Raw genomic sequence first — 19,253 nt, forward strand, 5'->3', positions numbered from 1 at the left:
CTAGTGGCTTAAGACATCTCTCTTTCAATGGAAATTGTATAATATTCAAGTTCCCTTAGGAGTAGGGATACTAAAATGAAAAAGAATTGGTTTAATAGATTTAAGTTTATGATCATATCCTTTCTTTTCTTTCTTCATCTTTTTCTTCTCCGGCAGCCCACCGCTCACGACGTTCCATATCTAAACTATTCCAACTTCATTCGTTCGTTCATTCATTCCTTCCTTCCTTCCTTGTCGGTGTTCAAAAGAAAATTAATTAGGGTTTATCATTTTTTTTCTTTTCCTTCTTGTGTATTCCTAATTGGCACTCTATTTTAAAAAATGTACTTTCTTCACCCTCATTTTAATCTTTATTGTTGATCATGCCAAATTTTGGCCGAGAAAAAACGTACCTAACCCTCCTTCTCATGTGACTTGTATTTGTAATTCATGAAAGAACAGAGATTAAGAAGTCAAAAGTTTAAGTTATCTCATATAAATCCATAATATGGTGTAATTATAAAGGACTTGATATAGCTAAGTTTATCTTTGGCGATTTAGAAGACTCACATATCCGATCCTAATTCTAGATGAGATAATATATTATCTTTCAAATTGAATGGATCAAGGCATGCCTAAGGGATCAACTTTGGCATCGGCTAGGGTCTTTCTTAGAATATATATTGGACTTCAAGTGTGACTTTGGGTTGATGCATGCGTAAAATATGTAGAATTTTGCAAGACGACCCCCAACAAAGGTCGGTCTTGGCCACTCCCAACCAACCACCTTAGTCTTATCTCGACTTTTAATCGTAGCTTTTATCATGCTTCTTTCTGACCTTGTTATTTTAAAATGTTAATTAATTTATTCTTTCCTCAAAATCTTTCTTAACATTTACAAATAAAACCAATAAACTAAGACCAACTAAAATTTTAAAATAAAACTACCATAAATAATAAATAATCTAATAAATTAACTTCAAATCGTTAGAAATACGAGAAAGTTTGTAAAAATAACTTCAAATCACTAATGCGTAATATTTACAATCTAAATGATGAGAAATGATGAGATGACCTTTCTCTCAAGAATTAATTAGGATGGAAGAGTAAGATTAATAACAAACTTGGTTGAAAAGAAAAATAATGTGTAGACTTTTGTTAAAAGTGTATTATGATTTATTGGTTTTGAAGAACACTAAATAAGAGATTAGACACCAAAGTTGACCTTCATCATACATCCTATTCCAAACTTTATTGTTATTATTATTCAAATCAATCCATCCATTTGGGCATTTAAAAAGAAAATAAAACATTCAACAACTTGTAAATTAATTATTATTTTTTAGTTATTGTATCTATTAAACTATGAATCCAACAACTGTATCAATTTAAGTGTGAAGTATTGGAGCAAGAGCCTCAAAAAATTTCTTGAAAAAAACTATATGACATGATATTTTTATTAGTTAAATTCTTAAATTGTCACAACCCAATCAATTTTGATCTATTAAATCACCTTTAAAACTTTAAGTGTATAGACTTCTTAAAATATTGAACAATTAAAAATGATAGGATGAATGATTTTCAAATTAAAAAATTTTAATTATTAACTATTAGTTTAAATTAATTTGATCGCGAAAACTTAAGGGTTTACTTGATAAATATAGGTTTAAATTGATACAATTTTCAATTTTCGATACAAAATTTTAATTGAAACAACATTCACATAGATATTTTTTTAGTTTTAATTAGTAAATTGCAAGATCAACTATCTAATAATTAAGAAATAGAAAAATATCTATTTAAAGATCGTTTCAATTAAAATGTTGTATTCGACTATCATATCGAAAAGCATAACATTTATTTTGTTTTGTTTGTTTGGATAAACATTATCCTATAGTTTCATGAAGTCAACTTTTAAAATTTTTATGATGGAATTTTTAGTACAACAACTACAAAGATGAGAATTTGAATCTTAAATGATGAAATGTATGTAAATTATGGTTGAGTTAAATTTATTTTGATAAATTAATTAATATTGATAGTAATTTTTATAATTTATTACTCAATATTAAGTCTTTAAAATTGTTTTATAAATGTGTGCACACATATGGTTTTTATGTTGATGCATAAATCTTTCAAACATGTTTGTCATCAACAAAGCAAAACTTTTTCCTTAAGAGTAAAAAATTCATCATTGTCATTATATTAAACGAAGTGTGTACGTTCCTTCATGCTCCTACTTTTGTACATTAGCTTCCTGTTAAGCACATCCTACGATATCTTAAGTTTAGTACTATATCTTTTAATTATTTTTTCTAAGTTTGATCATCTCTCCTTAATTGTCCCGATGATGATCGTCATATATGTGCAATGTTTCTGCTGAATTGATGTGGTTTCAGTCCTTATGTCGTCTGAAATCAATGCTTGTTCCACTACTGCTTTGTGATAATGTAAGTGCCACACGTACCATGTTGCTAATCCGGTGCTTTACAATCGTTCCAAACATACTGAAAACGATGGCCGCACCTCATTTGCGAAAAGATAGCTCAAAAGCAGCTTGTGGTTCGTCATGTTCCTTCAGAAGACCAATTTGTAAAGTTATAAATGACAGAGGAAGGCTAAGTTAAGAGTGTTACATTTCATGTGCTAAACAATTGTAAAAATGTAGAAGGCAACATTCTTCCCTCTGGCTGATCTTGAAGGAATTTCTGTTCTTCCATATAGAATTCAATTTTCACCATTATCCCATTCGACTTTATGTTCCCTTTTCCTCTTAATTACCTCACCTAAGAAGTTGTCAGAGATGATGTTCAAAAGTTTCCTGAATTGGGATTTATGTATCTTCTAGTAAGTGCAAAGCCGCTACCTATATCAATTGATTATACAAAATATGAGTTCAAAAACCTTAGTTTTTCAGCTTACTTCTCAGCGATTAAGCTTTAAACTCAACTTTTAAAGATCTATGTTTTTCTCTTACTTTTTGTTCACGTTACCTGTTGGATGAAATTACTAAGTCCGCCATAGTTGCATGTGTGGAGTTTGATACTCAATGCTTGCTGGTTTGAGCATGAATCAAAGAGTGAGCAAGAATCGAAGAGATGTAAGATTCTTAACCATAGAAGAAGTGAATGAGTAGGAGAAGACGTAGGAAACGAGACTCAAGAAGCAGGGAGTGAAGTATTCGCTTCTCAAGCATGCAATTTATTTGTTTTATTAATTTCAACCAACGTGTATATGCCTCGATTAATCTCGTAAAATGAAGTTTTCGACTAAAGAGAGTATAGTTTTCGACTCGGTTTTAACTTATCTTACAAAATAACTCATTTTAATTCTATAATATTTGGAGGTTAAGAAAACTTGTAAGACATTTTTAAATTATTTATTCTTCAAATAATTATGCTTAATTTCTTGGTAAGATTAATAAAATTAGTATAATTTAATATTCAACAAAATTTATCGTAAACAATCATATTTACCAATTAGCGTATAAAAAATCCATTACATATTTAACAAACTCGCCAACAAAAATTGTACTAACAAAAACTCATACAACAACGTTGACTTCAAACATTTTAAACTTTCAATAAGACCATGATTGATTGTGTTCAACAATTCTTAAACTTTCAATATACCTAGGAACCTAAAATTAAGAAAGTGTAATATGGAAATTTTTTAAAATAACATGTATAACTTTTAGTATGATATAGCCTCTGAGCTCAAGAGATGAAGTGAGCATTAAAAAAAGAAAAGAAAAGAAAAAATCCACCAAATACACAAAATACAATCCACCATTCTCAAGAATCTAAGAAAAGAAACATATAGCAAGCAAAATATGAATATTTTGCACAAAACTAACCAAATGTATCTCATAGTATAATAAAATCAAAGAAAATAATAATATATAAAAATGTACCAAATAATAGAAGAACCACACGTAATAAGGTGATGGTTGCAAATATAGCAATTAGATTCAAAGTAATTAAGTATATATTAACATTTTAAAAAATTTACAAAAATTTTAAAAATAAATCCCTAATTTTATTTATAAAAATGCCACGAACTATAATTACTCCAAAATAAAACTAGAAGAATAAGAATTTCACATAAAAACATGGAGTGAAATATTTTAAACCATCCAACAAAAATATAAAATTACATCAGTTCCAAAAGAAATGAAATATATGATCAAAATGAGAAAAAGCAAAAACTACTAAAACTAATAGTTATGAAAGTGAATTAGAAAATAGAAAGGAGTTGTCATTCTACACTTCTTTACTTCTTTACTCATTGTACTATCAAATTGATATATCTCATAATATAATAAGTTTATCAAACAAAAATAATTATATTATAAAAGCTATATCAAAGAATAGAAGAACCAAACAAAATAAAAACTAAAAGATTGATAGACAAGTTGTGGAAAAGAAGCATCCAAAACCATAATCAAAAGAGGAATTGTCAAAAATAGCAAATTTAATATTTCAGATTTTATCGATAATAAACCTTGATAGACACCAGAGGTGGTGTAGACGGATTGGAAGGCATTCTCAATCCAACTTTTTCAAGTTGTTTGGGTTGGCAACCCGAATTGAGTTTCCAACCCAGTTGGATTGTTGATTGTATTGTTTTTTTTTTTTTCTTTCATTTCTAAATTTTAATTTGTTATGAATGAAAGACTTAAACATAATATTAGAAACGAAACGACGGCAAGAATGTAAGACCTGGGACAAAAGAAAACAAAATTGAAAAAAAATAGCCAAGCATTTAAGGATTGTGACAAAAGTGAACAATTCTCAATGATAATGAAAAAAAAAATCATAAAATGATGGCAAACTTGTTACGATGATTGACAGAATCGAAAGGATTATAATTGAAGGAAGTCAGAGGGAGATGGATGACTGATCTTTCTTCTTACCCAAAAATAATGAAGAGATTAAGAAGAGGGAGATGGAGAAGACGAGGACAAAAGAGATGAAGAGAACGGAGAACAAAGATGACGACTACGGAGAGTTTGTTATAAAACTTAACCTAGTTCGTTATATTTTATTAAAAAATTATTAACCTAATTCGTTATATTATTAATTCAAGTTCGGTTGGTACTTTCCAACATGAGACCCAACTCAAAAACTTTCAAATTTTTCAACTCAACCCAACCCACGTTCCAAACTATACCAACCCAACTCATATAATATGAGTTAAATAGTCTAAGTTGTCAAGTTATTCGAGTTATTCTTGATAGAAATAAAACATGCACAGCGAAAAAAGAATCAAAATTCTATCCTAATTGCCACAATTAACAAGTAACCATAAACTAATCAAATTAGGGTTTTATGAAATATTACCTTTGAAGCTTTCAAAAAAACTCTGATACCTCCTTAGAAATTCAAACCGAGACCACCACTAATGCTCAACTACTATTCTTTGGACAAAGAACCAGGTTGTGAGATCCAATTTGATGTAAAAAGTAATGGAGATAAAAGGAAATTAGAAGGTAGAAGTTTTTTTTTTTTTTTTTTTTTTTTGAGATTTTTGAAGTATATTAAAAAAGGCAAAAAATTTCAACCATTTGAAAACTCATTTGAAAACTCCCCTATTTAGAACCTAATTACATGCAAAAATACATGTAATTAATTTGTCAAATCTCAACACCTAATGTTCCACTAACAATTAGTGGAACTTAGTGGGTTAGGTGTCTATATATCATATAGCCACATATCCCACTAAGAATTAGTGGGATTATCCAACAAAATGTTGGATTTTCCCACTAACTTAGTCCAAGGGTAAAATAGTCATTAGATATTTTAAGTCAAAAGTCAATATTTTGATTTTTTACCATTTTATCCGTTTTGACCAATTTCAACCTCCCGAGCATGAATCCGCATTCATTTTTCCAAAATTCAAATCACATTTGAATATAAGGCCGGTCAAAGTTTGACTTTTCAAAGTCAAAAATCAATATTTTGACTTTTTACTATTTTTTGACAAATTCCATCAATTCCGAGCTTCTTAGTATGAATCTACATTCATACTTATAGTATGTAAAACATAAAGCTCTATTTCTAATTAGAAGACCACGACTATATCACTATATTTGTCAGTTTCTCTTTCTTCTCCAAATTCGAACAATTCGACTTTTTTCATCCCACTGTTCTAAGTTTAATACATATGAGCTAACAGGGGAACCTAATGGACCTATAGATCATGGGCTCCAATGATTCAAGATTAACTAGCTAAACTCTTTTAGACCGAGTTAAAGTTAATCAACGTTCGTTAACTGACGGGTCATTCCACTAAAGTCCCGTAGTTGCACTCCCCTCACTATAGATACATTTGTGTCCATTTGATAAAACTATAATCAGTAAGTTAATCCTACACAGGTTACTCGTAACCTTGGTTGGGTCAAAATATCGTTTTACCCCCAATATTACATCTTGCTCCTTAAATTCAAAATATCGTTTGTACTACAAAGTGGGTCGCATCCATAGTTTCTCTAAATAAGGTGTCCAACTTTTATTCATATACTACAGACTATTTAGGCTATATGTCAGAACTTGATCCACGTTTATGTTTACACATAAAATTCAAGTTTATTCAAAAAATAGCCTTGAAACTTGATTTATTGGATTTAGGATTATAATATTTTTCTCAATAACAACTTTATTGAAACAGAATATGATTACAAACTACGAGTTTTAGGACAAAAAATTCCAACAATTCTTACCCTTCTAATAGACATTAGATATACTTCTATCAATAACATGGATAGATATAAAAGTCTATCAATTTTTATCTTGAGAAAATCTAAAATTTTGCCATATTATTATAAATATTTTAATTTGTTTTGTTATTTTTAAAAGTGACCTTACATAAAAAACTAGACAAACCGTAAACAACAAAGCTAGAAAAATAATAAATAAGAATGTAATAAAAAGAAACTAAACAGACGGCAAAATGGTGAAAATATTTTGAACCATCCAAGAAAAATAAATTACACAAGTAAAAAAAAAAAGTAACAAAAATAATATTACCTTCTCTAATAAGACCACATTCAATTGTAGTAAATATCAATTCAAATCCAAAACTAACCAAACTAAAAAAAAACTAACAATAAAAAAGAAAAAGAACCACCACCAAGAGATCATAAACGGAAAAAGAAAAAAATCATCCACCAAAAAGTAAATAAATAAAATTTAATTATCTACTTTAAAATAAAGTAGCAAATGATGAGAAGAAAAATAAAATGTACGAAGAAAAAGTAAACTAAAAAAATAAATCCATAATGTAAAGGAAAAATACCTTGAAAGCGCCCCATGCAACAAACAAGGAAAGAAAGAAAGTATTTGGTGCAAATAAAACTACGAAATGTACCAAAATAATAATATACAAGAAGTCAAACTAAAGAATATAATGTAATTTAAAGGTTTAACTAAGAGAACAAAAACTAAATGGTTCTCGAATTTGGAGCATCGACATGAGATGTAACAAGAAAAATTGATTTTTCAACCATCAAGTTTTCTTTAATCACCTCATATCTTTCTAACATCATATTGGATGTTATACAACAATTGCAATTCACATAGAAATTCACGAAAAAGGTCATAAAACAGATCCCATAATGGTAATGAGAGAAATGAATACAAAAGTAAAAAATCACTCATATACTAATAAATATATGAACCAAAAAAGAAAAGAGAACCAAGAGAATAGAATGGGCAAAAAAACAAAAAATCACCCATACGGCAAAAATAAATAACTTCTACCAAGATAACAAAGATATAAAATTTGACAATCTACTCTACAAAAGTAGAAAAATATGAGAAAGAAGAAAATGTTGAAAGAAAAACTAAAAGAAAAATAAATCCATCAAAGGAAGTAAAATAAAAATACCTGTAAAGCGTCCAGTGCTAACATAGAAAAATCAATCAGAATTAGAAATTAATGATAGTCAAATAATTACTGGACATTGTAACAAAGAAGTTATCCATCGTTATAAAAAAAACATATAATTTTGTGCAAATAAAACATAGAAATGTACCAATAATAATATACAAAGAAGCCAAACTAAAATATAATATAATTCTGGAACATATAACTGAAGATAGAATGAGTGTTTATAGACTTAATTTCAAGAAGAAAAAAAATAGAAAAGCCAAACGGCAACCATAGGGGGCTTTGAGGTCGGGTGATGATGAAATAGAAAAAAGTGATTTTCGGACAACACCTAAGATTTTTCTAAATTGATAAATGTTATACAACGATTGCAATTTATATAGAAATTTACGAGAAAAGTTATAGAACAGATCCAATAATTATGAAGAGATACATGTAAGATAGAGAATAATACACAAAAGTGAAAATTCACTCTTAAATATTATTTAAACAGGGAATTTATTATGCAAAATCTACATTGGAGAGAAAATGTGTTTTTTATAAATTGAAAATGTGTTTCAGGAAGAGTTTTTTAAAGAGAAAAAAGAGAAGAAAATTAAGACAATATTATGTAAGGGGCCTTTTAAAGTTTGTTTGACCGCCTGTGCCACAATGGCACCAAGGCTGTGTCTTCCATGCATCGATTGTATGCTGTCTTGCTCGTGGAATATACTGACAGTTCAATGAAATGCCTTTTTTCATTCTAAAAGAAAAGTTGACGACGAAAGTTCAAGAAAATATTCTGAAACGAGTTTACAAACAAAATTTGAAGTGAGAAAACTTTTAGAAAATGTTATTGAATAGGCCTTTTAAACTAAAATTTGCCCTGTGAGTGACCAACACCCTTGCTCTTTCAATTTTTCGAAAGTTTTATGAAATGTATTCTTTTTGAAAGAAAAAAAGGAAAACAAAAGTTCAAGAAATATTTTGGAAAGAGATTGTGAACAGGATTCGAAGTGAGAAAACTTTTAGAAAATGCTTTTGGATAGACCTTTAAACAAGAGATTTTGCAAATATATATGTATATACACACACATATATATACATATGTTCTGGAAAGAGTTTCTAGAAGAAAAGAGGAAGAAAAAAAAAAGTTTGCAATAATGTTTTGTAAATGACATTAGAAAGTTTGCTTCCACATGTGCAAAGATGGCACCAAGACAATATCTTCCGCGCACCGTGTGCATGTTGCATTGTTGCTCATTGTCCTGTGTGTTGTGGCCAACACCCTTGCTCATGCGGTTTTTTGAAAGTTTTGTGAAATGTTTTCTTTTTTAGAACAAAAAAAACAAAAACAAAAAGGAAGACAAAAGTTCAAGAAATATTTTGGAAAGAGTTCGAAAACAGAATTTGAATCGAGAAAACTTTTAGAAAATTCTTTTGAATAGACCTTTCAAAAAAGAAATTTTGCAAATATCTATGTATATAAACACACATATATATATATGTTCTGAAAAGAGTTTCTAGAAGAAAAGAGGAAGAAAAAAAAAGTTTGCAATGATGTTTTGTAAATGACATTTGAAAGTTTGCTTCCACATGTGCAAAGATGGCACCAAGACAACATCTTCCGCGCACCGTGTGCATGTTGCCTTGTTGCTCATTGCCCTGTGTGTTGTGGCCAACACCCTTGCTCATGCGGTTTTTTGAAAGTTTTGTGAAATGTTTTCTTTTTTAGAACAAAAAACAAAAACAAAAAGGAAGACAAAAGTTCACGAAATATTTTGGAAAGAGTTCGAAAACAGAATATGAATCGAGAAAACTTTTAGAAAATTCTTTTGAATAGACCTTTCAAACAAGAGATTTTGCAAATATCTATGTATATAAACACACATATATACATATGTTCTGAAAAGAGTTTCTAGAAGAAAAGAGGAAGAAAAAAAGTTTGCTAAATGTTTTGTAAATGACATTTGAAAGTTTGCTTCCACATGTGCAAAGATGGCACCAAGACAACATCTTCCGCGCACCGTGTGCATGTTGCCTTGTTGCTCATTGCCCTGTGTGTTGTGGCCAACACCCTTGCTCATGCGGTTCTCTGAAAGTTTTGTGAAATGTTTTATTTTTTAGAACAAAAAAACAAAAACAAAAAGGAAGACAAAAGTTCAAGAAATATTTTGGAAAGAGTTCGAAAACAGAATTTGAATCGAGAAAACTTTTAGAAAATTCTTTTGAATAGACCTTTCAAACAAGAAATTTTGCAAATATCTATGTATATAAACACACATATATACATATGTTCTGAAAAGAGTTTCTAGAAGAAAAGAGGAAGAAAAAAAAAGTTTGCAATGATGTTTTGTAAATGACATTTGAAAGTTTGCTTCCACATGTGCAAAGATGGCACCAAGACAACATCTTCCGCGCACCGTGTGCATGTTGCCTTGTTGCTCATTGCCCTGTGTGTTGTGGCCAACACCCTTGCTCATGCGGTTTTCTGAAAGTTTTGTGAAATGTTTTCTTTTTTTAGAACAAAAAAACAAAAACAAAAAGGAAGGCAAAAGTTCAAGAAATATTTTGGAAAGAGTTCGGAAACAGAATTTGAATCGAGAAAACTTTTAGAAAATTCTTTCGAATAGACCTTTCAAACAAGAAATTTTGCAAATATCTATGTATATAAACACACATATATACATATGTTCTGAAAAGAGTTTCTAGAAGAAAAGAGGAAGAAAAAAAAAGTTTGCAATGATGTTTTGTAAATGACATTTGAAAGTTTGCTTCCACATGTGCAAAGATGGCACCAAGACAACATCTTCCGCGCACCGTGTGCATGTTGCCTTGTTGCTCATTGCCCTGTGCCTGCCTGTGTGTTGTGGCCAACACCCTTGCTCATGCGGTTTTTTGAAAGTTTTGTGAAATGTTTTCTTTTTTAGAACAAAAAAACAAAAACAAAAAGGAAGACAAAAGTTCAAGAAATATTTTGGAAAGAGTTCGAAAACAGAATTTGAATCGAGAAAACTTTTAGAAAATTCTTTTGAATACACCTTTCAAACAAGAAATTTTGCAAATATCTATGTATATAAACACACATATATACATATGTTCTGAAAAGAGTTTCTAGAAGAAAAGAGGAAGAAAAAAAGTTTGCTAAATGCTTTGTAAATGACATTTGAAAGTTTGCTTCCACATGTGCAAAGATGGCACCAAGACAACATCTTCCGCGCACCGTGTGCATGTTGCCTTGTTGCTCATTGCTCTGTGTGTTGTGGCCAACACCCTTGCTCATGCGGTTTTCTGAAAGTTTTGTGAAATGTTTTCTTGTTTAGAACAAAAAAACAAAAACAAAAAGGAAGACAAAAGTTCAAGAAATATTTTGGAAAGAGTTCGAAAACAGAATTTGAATCGAGAAAACTTTTAGAAAATTTTTTTGAATAGACCTTTCAAACAAGAAATTTTGCAAATATCTATGTATATAAACACACATATATACATATGTTCTGAAAAGAGTTTCTAGAAGAAAAGAGGAAGAAAAAAAAAGTTTGCAATGATGTTTTGTAAATGACATTTGAAAGTTTGCTTCCACATGTGCAAAGAAGGCACCAAGACAACATCTTCCGCGCACCGTGTGCATGTTGCCTTGTTGCTCATTGCCCTGTGTGTCGTGGCAACACCCTTGCTCATGCGGTTTTTTGAAAGTCCTGTGAAATGTTTACTTTTTTAGAACAAAAAAAAAAAAAAACAAAAAGGAAGACAAAAGTTCAAGAAGTATTTTGAAAAGAGTTCGAAAATAGAATTTGAATCGAGAAAACTATTAGAAAATTCTTTTGGATAGACCTTTGAAACATGAGATTTTGCAAGTATATATATATATATACATATGTTCTGGAAAGAGTTTTTAGAAGAAAAGAGGAAGAAAAAATCTTCTGGAAAGACCTTTTAGAAAAGTGTTCTGTCATTTTATGATTAGTAAGATGGATAAAGTTAGTGCACACCTTCACATAAAAGAAGATTATGTAATCATATCGAATAAACAGTTATGTAGTTCTTCATCCTCCTAAAACCACAATTACTCAGACTGTAACAATGTTATTGAAGGTAAATCAACCTTAATAAACTGGGAAACACAAGGAAGTTGTGTGATTGTGTAAGTTGGTTATGAACTTATCACCTACATGTCAGAAAGAGTATTTGGTAATGATGCCAAAAGAAACATTAGAAAAGTAAAATGACATTACCTATAAAAGTTCACATAAATGCACGATTAAAAAGAATTGCATTTAACAGAACCTAACTTAAAGCTCACAAGCAAAAATTCAAAAGTGGAACAGTTGTACCTTTTGCTTCGGTCAAGTCTTGCTCCAAAATAGAAAGCCACAGAGAGCAAACAGGAATCACCATGTACAGCAACAAGAGGTCGCCAATATTTTCTGTCCATGCCATCTGTTGCAAAATTAATTCCAAGTGCAGGCTCTAGAAGCTCCGGTGGAACCTCTGCCTACTGGAAGAACCATTTCCCATGTTTCATTAGGATGTCCATACAGACAAAAAATTTCCTCACCTGAAAAAGTAGTAATCAAAGTTTAAAATATATGAGAAGCTTCGTCATAAAACGATAGTAAATCCCAACTCTCAGAGAAGAATTGAAATAGAAAACCGATCCTGGTACACACCAGTTACTGTCTAATTAAAATAAACGTAAGTCGGTAAGTGTATTTGAAAACAATTCCAGGATCTCGATGCAACATCATAAAAGTTATACTTCGAATTCAAGGAAAAAACATTAAATCTGAAGCAACTCCCAATCCTTTGTCACTAAAAGAGACTAGAATATAATACCTCTACTCGTTATCTCGTTTAAATTCGCCAGAAATTAACAGTAAATATCATTTATTAAAAAAAAAACCATCTAGATAAAAACGCTGCAGAAATTATAAAAATTGAACACTTCGAATTCAAGAAACAAACATTTAATCTGAATCAATTGCCAATACTATGTAATCAAAAGTGATTAGGAAACAATACGCATCAAAAGCTTGTCAAACGAGCCATAAATTTGACATTTAACAAAAAACAGTAAAAAAAAAAAAAAAAGACACGAAGCAAAAACGATGTAGAAAGATAGTGCCCAGAATTTAGAAAGCCGCATCACCTGAATCACAAAGGCCGTAGAATTCACAAACATCTGATAATGAGAAGAAGAAAAGGAAAAGGAAAAGGAAAAGGAAAAGGAAAATCAGTATTAGGGTTCAGAGGTTAGACCAGCGTGCACTGAGGCGGAAAAAGAAAATTCTGGAGAAAATTGGTTTGCGATGGAGGTTATCTGTAAAGTTAAATAAAGAAGTAAATAAACCTAAAAATGTAGCCGTTGGATGCCGTTGACGCCATTAAGTTTCAAACTAAGACAGCTGGCTAAAGTTTTATTATAATTAATCTTTCCATTAAACCGCACTGAGTACTCACCCATACCATTTATAAAAATAAATAAAAAAGGATGTTGTAAATTACAATACAATGTAAATGACATATAAATGAAATAATAATGTAACAATTTACCAACTCTTATTTACACAGAATAATTTATGCTTTTTTTAATGTATTAACGTGAATTTTTTAAATTTTAAAAAAATGAAAATCAAATTTAGCTATATAGTGTAAATATTTTTGTGAAATTTTCTATTTTTGACCATTACTCTAAAAAAATTTATAGTCTACTAATATTTGTAAGATAACAATAAATTGAAAAAGATTATATACTTATAATTTTTTAGTTTTAATAATTTATTTATTTTAATATTATATTTCTCCAATATTTGTGTTTAACCTTCCCTAGTTTATTATAAATCATAAAATATTCTAGTATTATAATTATAACAAATATTTAACCTAAAACATGTTTATAAATAAATTTGTTGTCCATTAATATTTAGGGAGTAACATCCACTAATTTAATCATTTATAAATATAATATCAAACACATTATAAACAACTTAACTGAATTAGAAAAAAGTATTAAAATATCATTTTCTCTTCAACATATTTATAGAATTTAAATTTCATTTTGAATAATGTCTATATACTAGTATAGGTTATTATTTTTTTGGGTTCGAATTTGAGCTATTTTTATTTATGTAGTAAACAATAAAAATGATAATAAATAATAAAAGTTGATGAGTGAAAAATAGTTAATATGGTAACAAAAATAATTTAAAACCTTTATTATACTGAATTATATGTGATAAATAGTTGCATACATCACTATTATAGTTGATGTCTTAACATGAAGATACGATGTATGTAATAATTCACTCTACCAATTTCTAGTTGATGATCTAAACCGTGAAAGCTTCTATGATCTAATAATTTTTTATTTATTTAAAATCATTTTCATTGACTAGTTTTTCTTTAAATATGTAACCTTTCTAATTTGTTATTAGAGATATCCGTTAGAGTGGTCTCACATCCTACTATGATTATCAACTATAGGTTATATACAAATAACTTCTGATCGATATTTATTGTTTTTTCATAGTTGGTGTCATCCATTGCAACAACCGTTATTTTAACTTTACAAATTTGTTAGAAAAATGTTAATACAAACTAATTATTTGAGACTGTTCTGTATCATTGGTTATAGGAGAGGAATGATTTTTTCGTTATATGTTGATGGAAGAATAAAACTCACTTTACACACGTGTATCCTCGAGAGTAAATTTATAATTTCAAAAAGGAAACACAATTTGCAAAACAAATAAAAAGAACATTGATTCGGTGTAATAAGGTGATATATATATATATATACTTTAGCAAATTATTCAAACAACACCATTTAGCATATTTGAAATTTTGTTTGCTTCATTTAAATTGGTAGTGAAAAAATAAAAATTTCCTTAATAATATATTATGATAAGTACAAGTAAGATGGCATTAATCTTGACAACATTATAATAAACTTATTAATTTCGTAACAAAAACCAATTAAATGCAAACTAAAACAGCGTCCAAAAACAGAAATAAACACAAACCAAAAAGAAAGGAAAGAAACAAAAAGAATGCGTAGGAAAGGGAATAACTCCAAGGGACCGACGCCACGTCAGGCAAGCGGTCCAATCAAAAATTACCAAAACCAATAATTAATTCTCATTTAACCAAATAAGTAATAATGTCCCTAAACAAGTTTCTTTCAATCCAGCTGTCTTCCCCCTCTTTTTTTATTTTATTTCTTTTCATTATTCATTTTGTTGACTAATTATACGAAAAATAATCCAAATATTTTTAATGGTTCAAAATTGTTTTTTTTTTTTTTTTTTAAATTATGGAGGGATCAGATTTATGAAGAGTAAGAGTAAAATAGGATAATTGAATGTGGAAACGAAATGGTATTTTATCTTTAAAAAAATTCAAAACTATTTTTTTCAGTAAATACAAAAGAAATAATGAATGAATCAAGACCGTTGGATGATGTTTGCCGTTTTTCTGAAAACAATCTCCGTGTCCAGTCCGAAGCCGTCGATCTTCCCAACGCGAACCACCGTCGAACTCCGAAACAGAGCCTCCAACGGCTTCACGCTGTAAAGATCATTGGCGGAGTATTTATCCGTCTGACGAGATAACGCCACGTGTAACACACAGATCCCGCCGGGCTTCAACGTCCTTTCGATCTCCGCCACGAACCGTTCCGGGTACAGCGCGTGATCGAAGACATTAGAGAATTCGAAATCAAAACTATTGTTCCCAAACGGCTGGTTATGAAAATCACCTTCAACCACCAACGGCGGGTAAGGAACCAGATCCATTCCGATGGAATCCGAGACTCCAATCTTCTTCAACGCCTCCACTTCTTGCCCAACCCGAGCTCCGATACAGAGGGCTTTGGATTCGGTGGAGATTAGGCCTTCCCGTTTTAAACCGTCGAAGAATCTGGAGAAGACTTGGATTTTGCGATCCCAATCTCGGGTGGTCCATATCTTGCGGAGCTTGGGGTCTAGGGTTTTGTTGAGTTGCTTCTTGATGTAATGTTCGTAGGAAGTGTAGCCGGGTCGGATCTTTAAATCGGGGGTGGGAATGTCGGTGGGAGGGGAGGAGAAGCGATGGTAGTAAGGGCGGAGAGAGAGGAGGAGGAGGAAAGGGAGGGAGAAAAAGAGGGATAAAACAAAGTATTTGGATATAATGAGGGGTTTTGATTGATTGGGTTTCATTTTTTTTTTTGAAGAACAGAGATGGAATTTGAGGAAATCGCTTAAGGAGAGAAAGAAAGAAAGAAAAGAATGGGAAATTTCTGTTTTTCTCTTTGATGATGATGATGTTGTTGTTGTTCTTTCCTGAAGAACTGCACAAAGGAAAACAGATGCTTTTTGCAAGTTGACTTGTTTTAATTTGAAAATTAGATTTCACTTTTTTTCTTCTTTCTAATGAAGTGGTGAGGGTGGTGGCAAAATGGTAAAGTTAAATATTGAATGGGGGTATTTAGGTCATTTAGTAGACAAATTGCATGGGGAATTTGGACAACTAATGTCTTCACATGGCTTGCTTTTACATTACACCTCTAATGTTTGTTTTCCTTTTCACATATATATATATATAATAATAATAATAAAATTGTAATAAAATAAAGAATCAATTAATGTAAGGTCTTTTTAAGTACAACCCCAGTGGGAATTGGATTTAAATTTGAGATATTATGTCCTCTAAAATAATAGATATTAAGTCCTCTAAAATAATAGATGATAGTTTGAGTTGGACTCATATTATTGACATTATTAATGTCGTCGCTAATAATATTAAATAAACTAAGAAAGAAGTTAGATCTTGCTATGTTTTATAAATAATTTCAAAAAAAAAATCATATATATCTCTATAAACTTTAACTATTCACGTAAATTCTCCTGACATACCACTATTATTTTTATTAGAAATAAATGATACCATAATTTTGTAATATACTTGAAAAAATATTTAAAATTAAATAGTAAAATTTATTTTTTTAGTGATTTTGTTGTGAAAATATTTTATCAAACAAATTTATATATGGGGGAGAAATCCGTTTTTTTTATTGCTTGAATGAGTATAATGATGGATGTACTGACCATTAAGTAAATAAAGTAGAAGTTGGAACATTTTTTTATAATGAAATAATAAAAAGTAAATTTATAAATAATAAAAGCATACAAATTAAATCTTAGTTAAACTAAACATCAATCATAACGGATTAGAGAAATAGAAAGTAACCCACCAAGTGTCACCTCCATCTAAATTCTATTATTTTTCATTTAATAATGTTATTCAATGTTCATTGATTATTACAACACAACACTATACACTATACACAATCCACGTTAATTAATTGAATTTTTATTGTGTAACGAAAATGACGTCCATGATATATAAAATTAAATAAGAAGCAAACTTTATATTAAAATATATATGTTATTGTAGATTATAAAGTATATAATAATACATTGCATTGATTGTTAATTGGGAATTTGGGATTAGAATGTGGAGTGATTGTTGGCTTTTTTTTTTTTTTTTAAAAAAAAAGAATTATTTAGCTAAAGTATGGTTTAAGTATCTATAAACATTCACTTAGTGCCAAACAAAGCATCTTGGTCTTGCTTTTTTCAAACACATACTTCATATCTGTTTTATTCCTCATTTTTAATTTTTTAAATAATTAATGTATTTATTTTGATTAAATTTAATTTTTGTCTATAGTCTTTTGATAAAATTTTTAAAATAAACTTTAAAAATTTTGAATTTGAATGAGAATTGAGACAGATAAATAAAGTTGAATCAAATGAGTAACAAATTTACGTGGTAGGTAATGCTTAAATTTTTCATCAGGTAAATGGTAAAAAAAATAGAAAATAGTTTGTTAATTTTTTTAATTTTGAAAAAACTATTTTTTGAAATTACTAAAGTAAAATTTAAAAAAATCATGGATAATGAACTGGGTCACTGACTTGGGCCGAGCTCATTAACAGTGGGCAATCGAATCACGGCCCAGCTATTTGACACATTCCCACATATAGTTAAGGTTAAATATGAAAGAAATAGTCACAATTTTAATTCTCTAATTTGAAATACAATTGTTACAACTAGTAAATGCATAAATTAACAGATGAAAGTAATAAAAATGAACGAAAATAAGCATAGAACTGGACGAAAGTGGCATCTAAAAGTATTAATAAGAATAATGAAAGTATATTGGAAGTTGAGGTTGGTGAATATTGATTATAAACACTAAAAAAGACCCCAAAAAGAAATCAAGTTTGGGCTTAGACTCCAACGCTTCATTTATAAAGCATAAGAGAGAGAGATTTGCATTTAAAATTACAAGTAATTTAAGGATCATCTAATCACCATTTCACTCCGATCTCATCCGATTCAGCTGGTTCAACGCCGGCTGTAATATATTAAACAAAACCCAAGCAATCGCCGGCGCCACCACAATCAACAGCAACTGTCCTCGCCCGTCGCTCCCTGCCTCCGCCGCCATTGCCTCCGGAGTCCCCACAAGCCCCGACGCCAGCAACCCACCCAGACCCAACCCAACAATCACCGCCTTCTCCGTACGCATCCTATTTATCTGATTCAACGCCGGCTGAAGAATGTTGAACAGAACCCACGCCACCGCCGGGATGAGCGGCAGCAAAAGAGCCAGTCCCCGGTTGTCGCCTTCCGCTAGATCGGCGATCTGTTGGGCAGCCAAAGCAGCGTCTCCGGAGCTCAGTGTTGAGAAGATTGCTCCGGCGATGGCAGTACCGGCGAGGGAAGGTTTGGTTAGGATAGGGAGAGGGAGGGAGATGGGTTTGGTGGCGGGTTTTGAAGGGAGAAGTGGGGTTTTATTAATGGGGGTGAAGCATTTGGCGTTGAGGATAGCCATAGTCGCCATTGTTGCCGCCATTGAAGGAGAGTGAAGAAATTGGTGTGTAGGGAATAGGAATTAGGGATGTGAAGAGCGTTTTTGGGAAATTTGAGAGAGGATTTTGGGGAAATGAGAGCCAATGGAATTGAGAGAATGGATTGTATTCTTATCTAAAACGGTGGGATTGGGAAATTTTGAGCCTCAAAATTTTGTTGCCATCACTATTCCTTTCTCATCCATATTATCTTCTTCTAATTCTAATTTTCATTCACCATATAACAAACACTTTTGACGTAACATTTAACTTAATCTTCATTTCTCACTAATGTGTTTTGGGATAATTAAAATAAAAAATACTAACTAATATAACTAGCGCTAATAATTGATTGTCCTGATGAACTTACCAACTCAAACACCTCTCACCCTTTAGAATTCAGCTCACACTAACTTAGTTCTATTATCATTTTATTTTATTTCATTTCTTTAGTATAAAAGCATGTTTGAAATCATTTTCATCCTTTCATTTTTATTTTTATTTCCAATCATT

At 30.4% G+C, this 19,253-nt stretch overlaps 2 protein-coding genes and 1 long non-coding RNA gene across 3 annotated transcripts; all 3 read right to left on the minus strand.

Annotated features, from left to right (window-relative positions):
- Positions 1-2,152: 2,152 nt before the first annotated feature.
- On the minus strand, positions 2,153-13,156 carry LOC116403670. Its single transcript, XR_004216450.1, has 4 exons — positions 12,995-13,156; positions 12,180-12,403; positions 2,973-3,035; positions 2,153-2,845 (listed from the first exon to the last, which is right to left on the minus strand). It is a non-coding gene; the product is annotated as an uncharacterized LOC116403670 (long non-coding RNA).
- Positions 13,157-14,713: 1,557 nt separating this feature from the next.
- LOC101206192 lies at positions 14,714-16,233 on the minus strand. Its single transcript, XM_004135244.3, has one exon. It carries the CDS (start codon positions 16,038-16,040, stop codon positions 15,288-15,290), a length of 753 nt encoding a protein of 250 aa, XP_004135292.1. The 5' UTR covers positions 16,041-16,233; the 3' UTR covers positions 14,714-15,287.
- Positions 16,234-17,997: 1,764 nt separating this feature from the next.
- Positions 17,998-18,918, minus strand: LOC101205949 (photosystem II core complex proteins psbY, chloroplastic). The gene has a single exon (XM_004135243.3). It carries the CDS (start codon positions 18,743-18,745, stop codon positions 18,206-18,208), a length of 540 nt encoding a protein of 179 aa, XP_004135291.1. The 5' UTR covers positions 18,746-18,918; the 3' UTR covers positions 17,998-18,205.
- Positions 18,919-19,253: the final 335 nt, after the last annotated feature.

Source organism: Cucumis sativus, chromosome 5 (genome assembly GCF_000004075.3).
Source record: "Cucumis sativus cultivar 9930 chromosome 5, Cucumber_9930_V3, whole genome shotgun sequence".
NCBI lineage: Eukaryota > Viridiplantae > Streptophyta > Magnoliopsida > Cucurbitales > Cucurbitaceae > Cucumis > Cucumis sativus.

Excerpts from the sequence above, each read along its gene's own strand:
- LOC101206192 (XM_004135244.3), bottom strand. The coding sequence starts at position 16,040 with ATGAAACCCAATCAATCAAAACCCCTCATTATATCCAAATACTTTGTT.
- LOC101205949 (XM_004135243.3), bottom strand. The coding sequence starts at position 18,745 with ATGGCGGCAACAATGGCGACTATGGCTATCCTCAACGCCAAATGCTTC.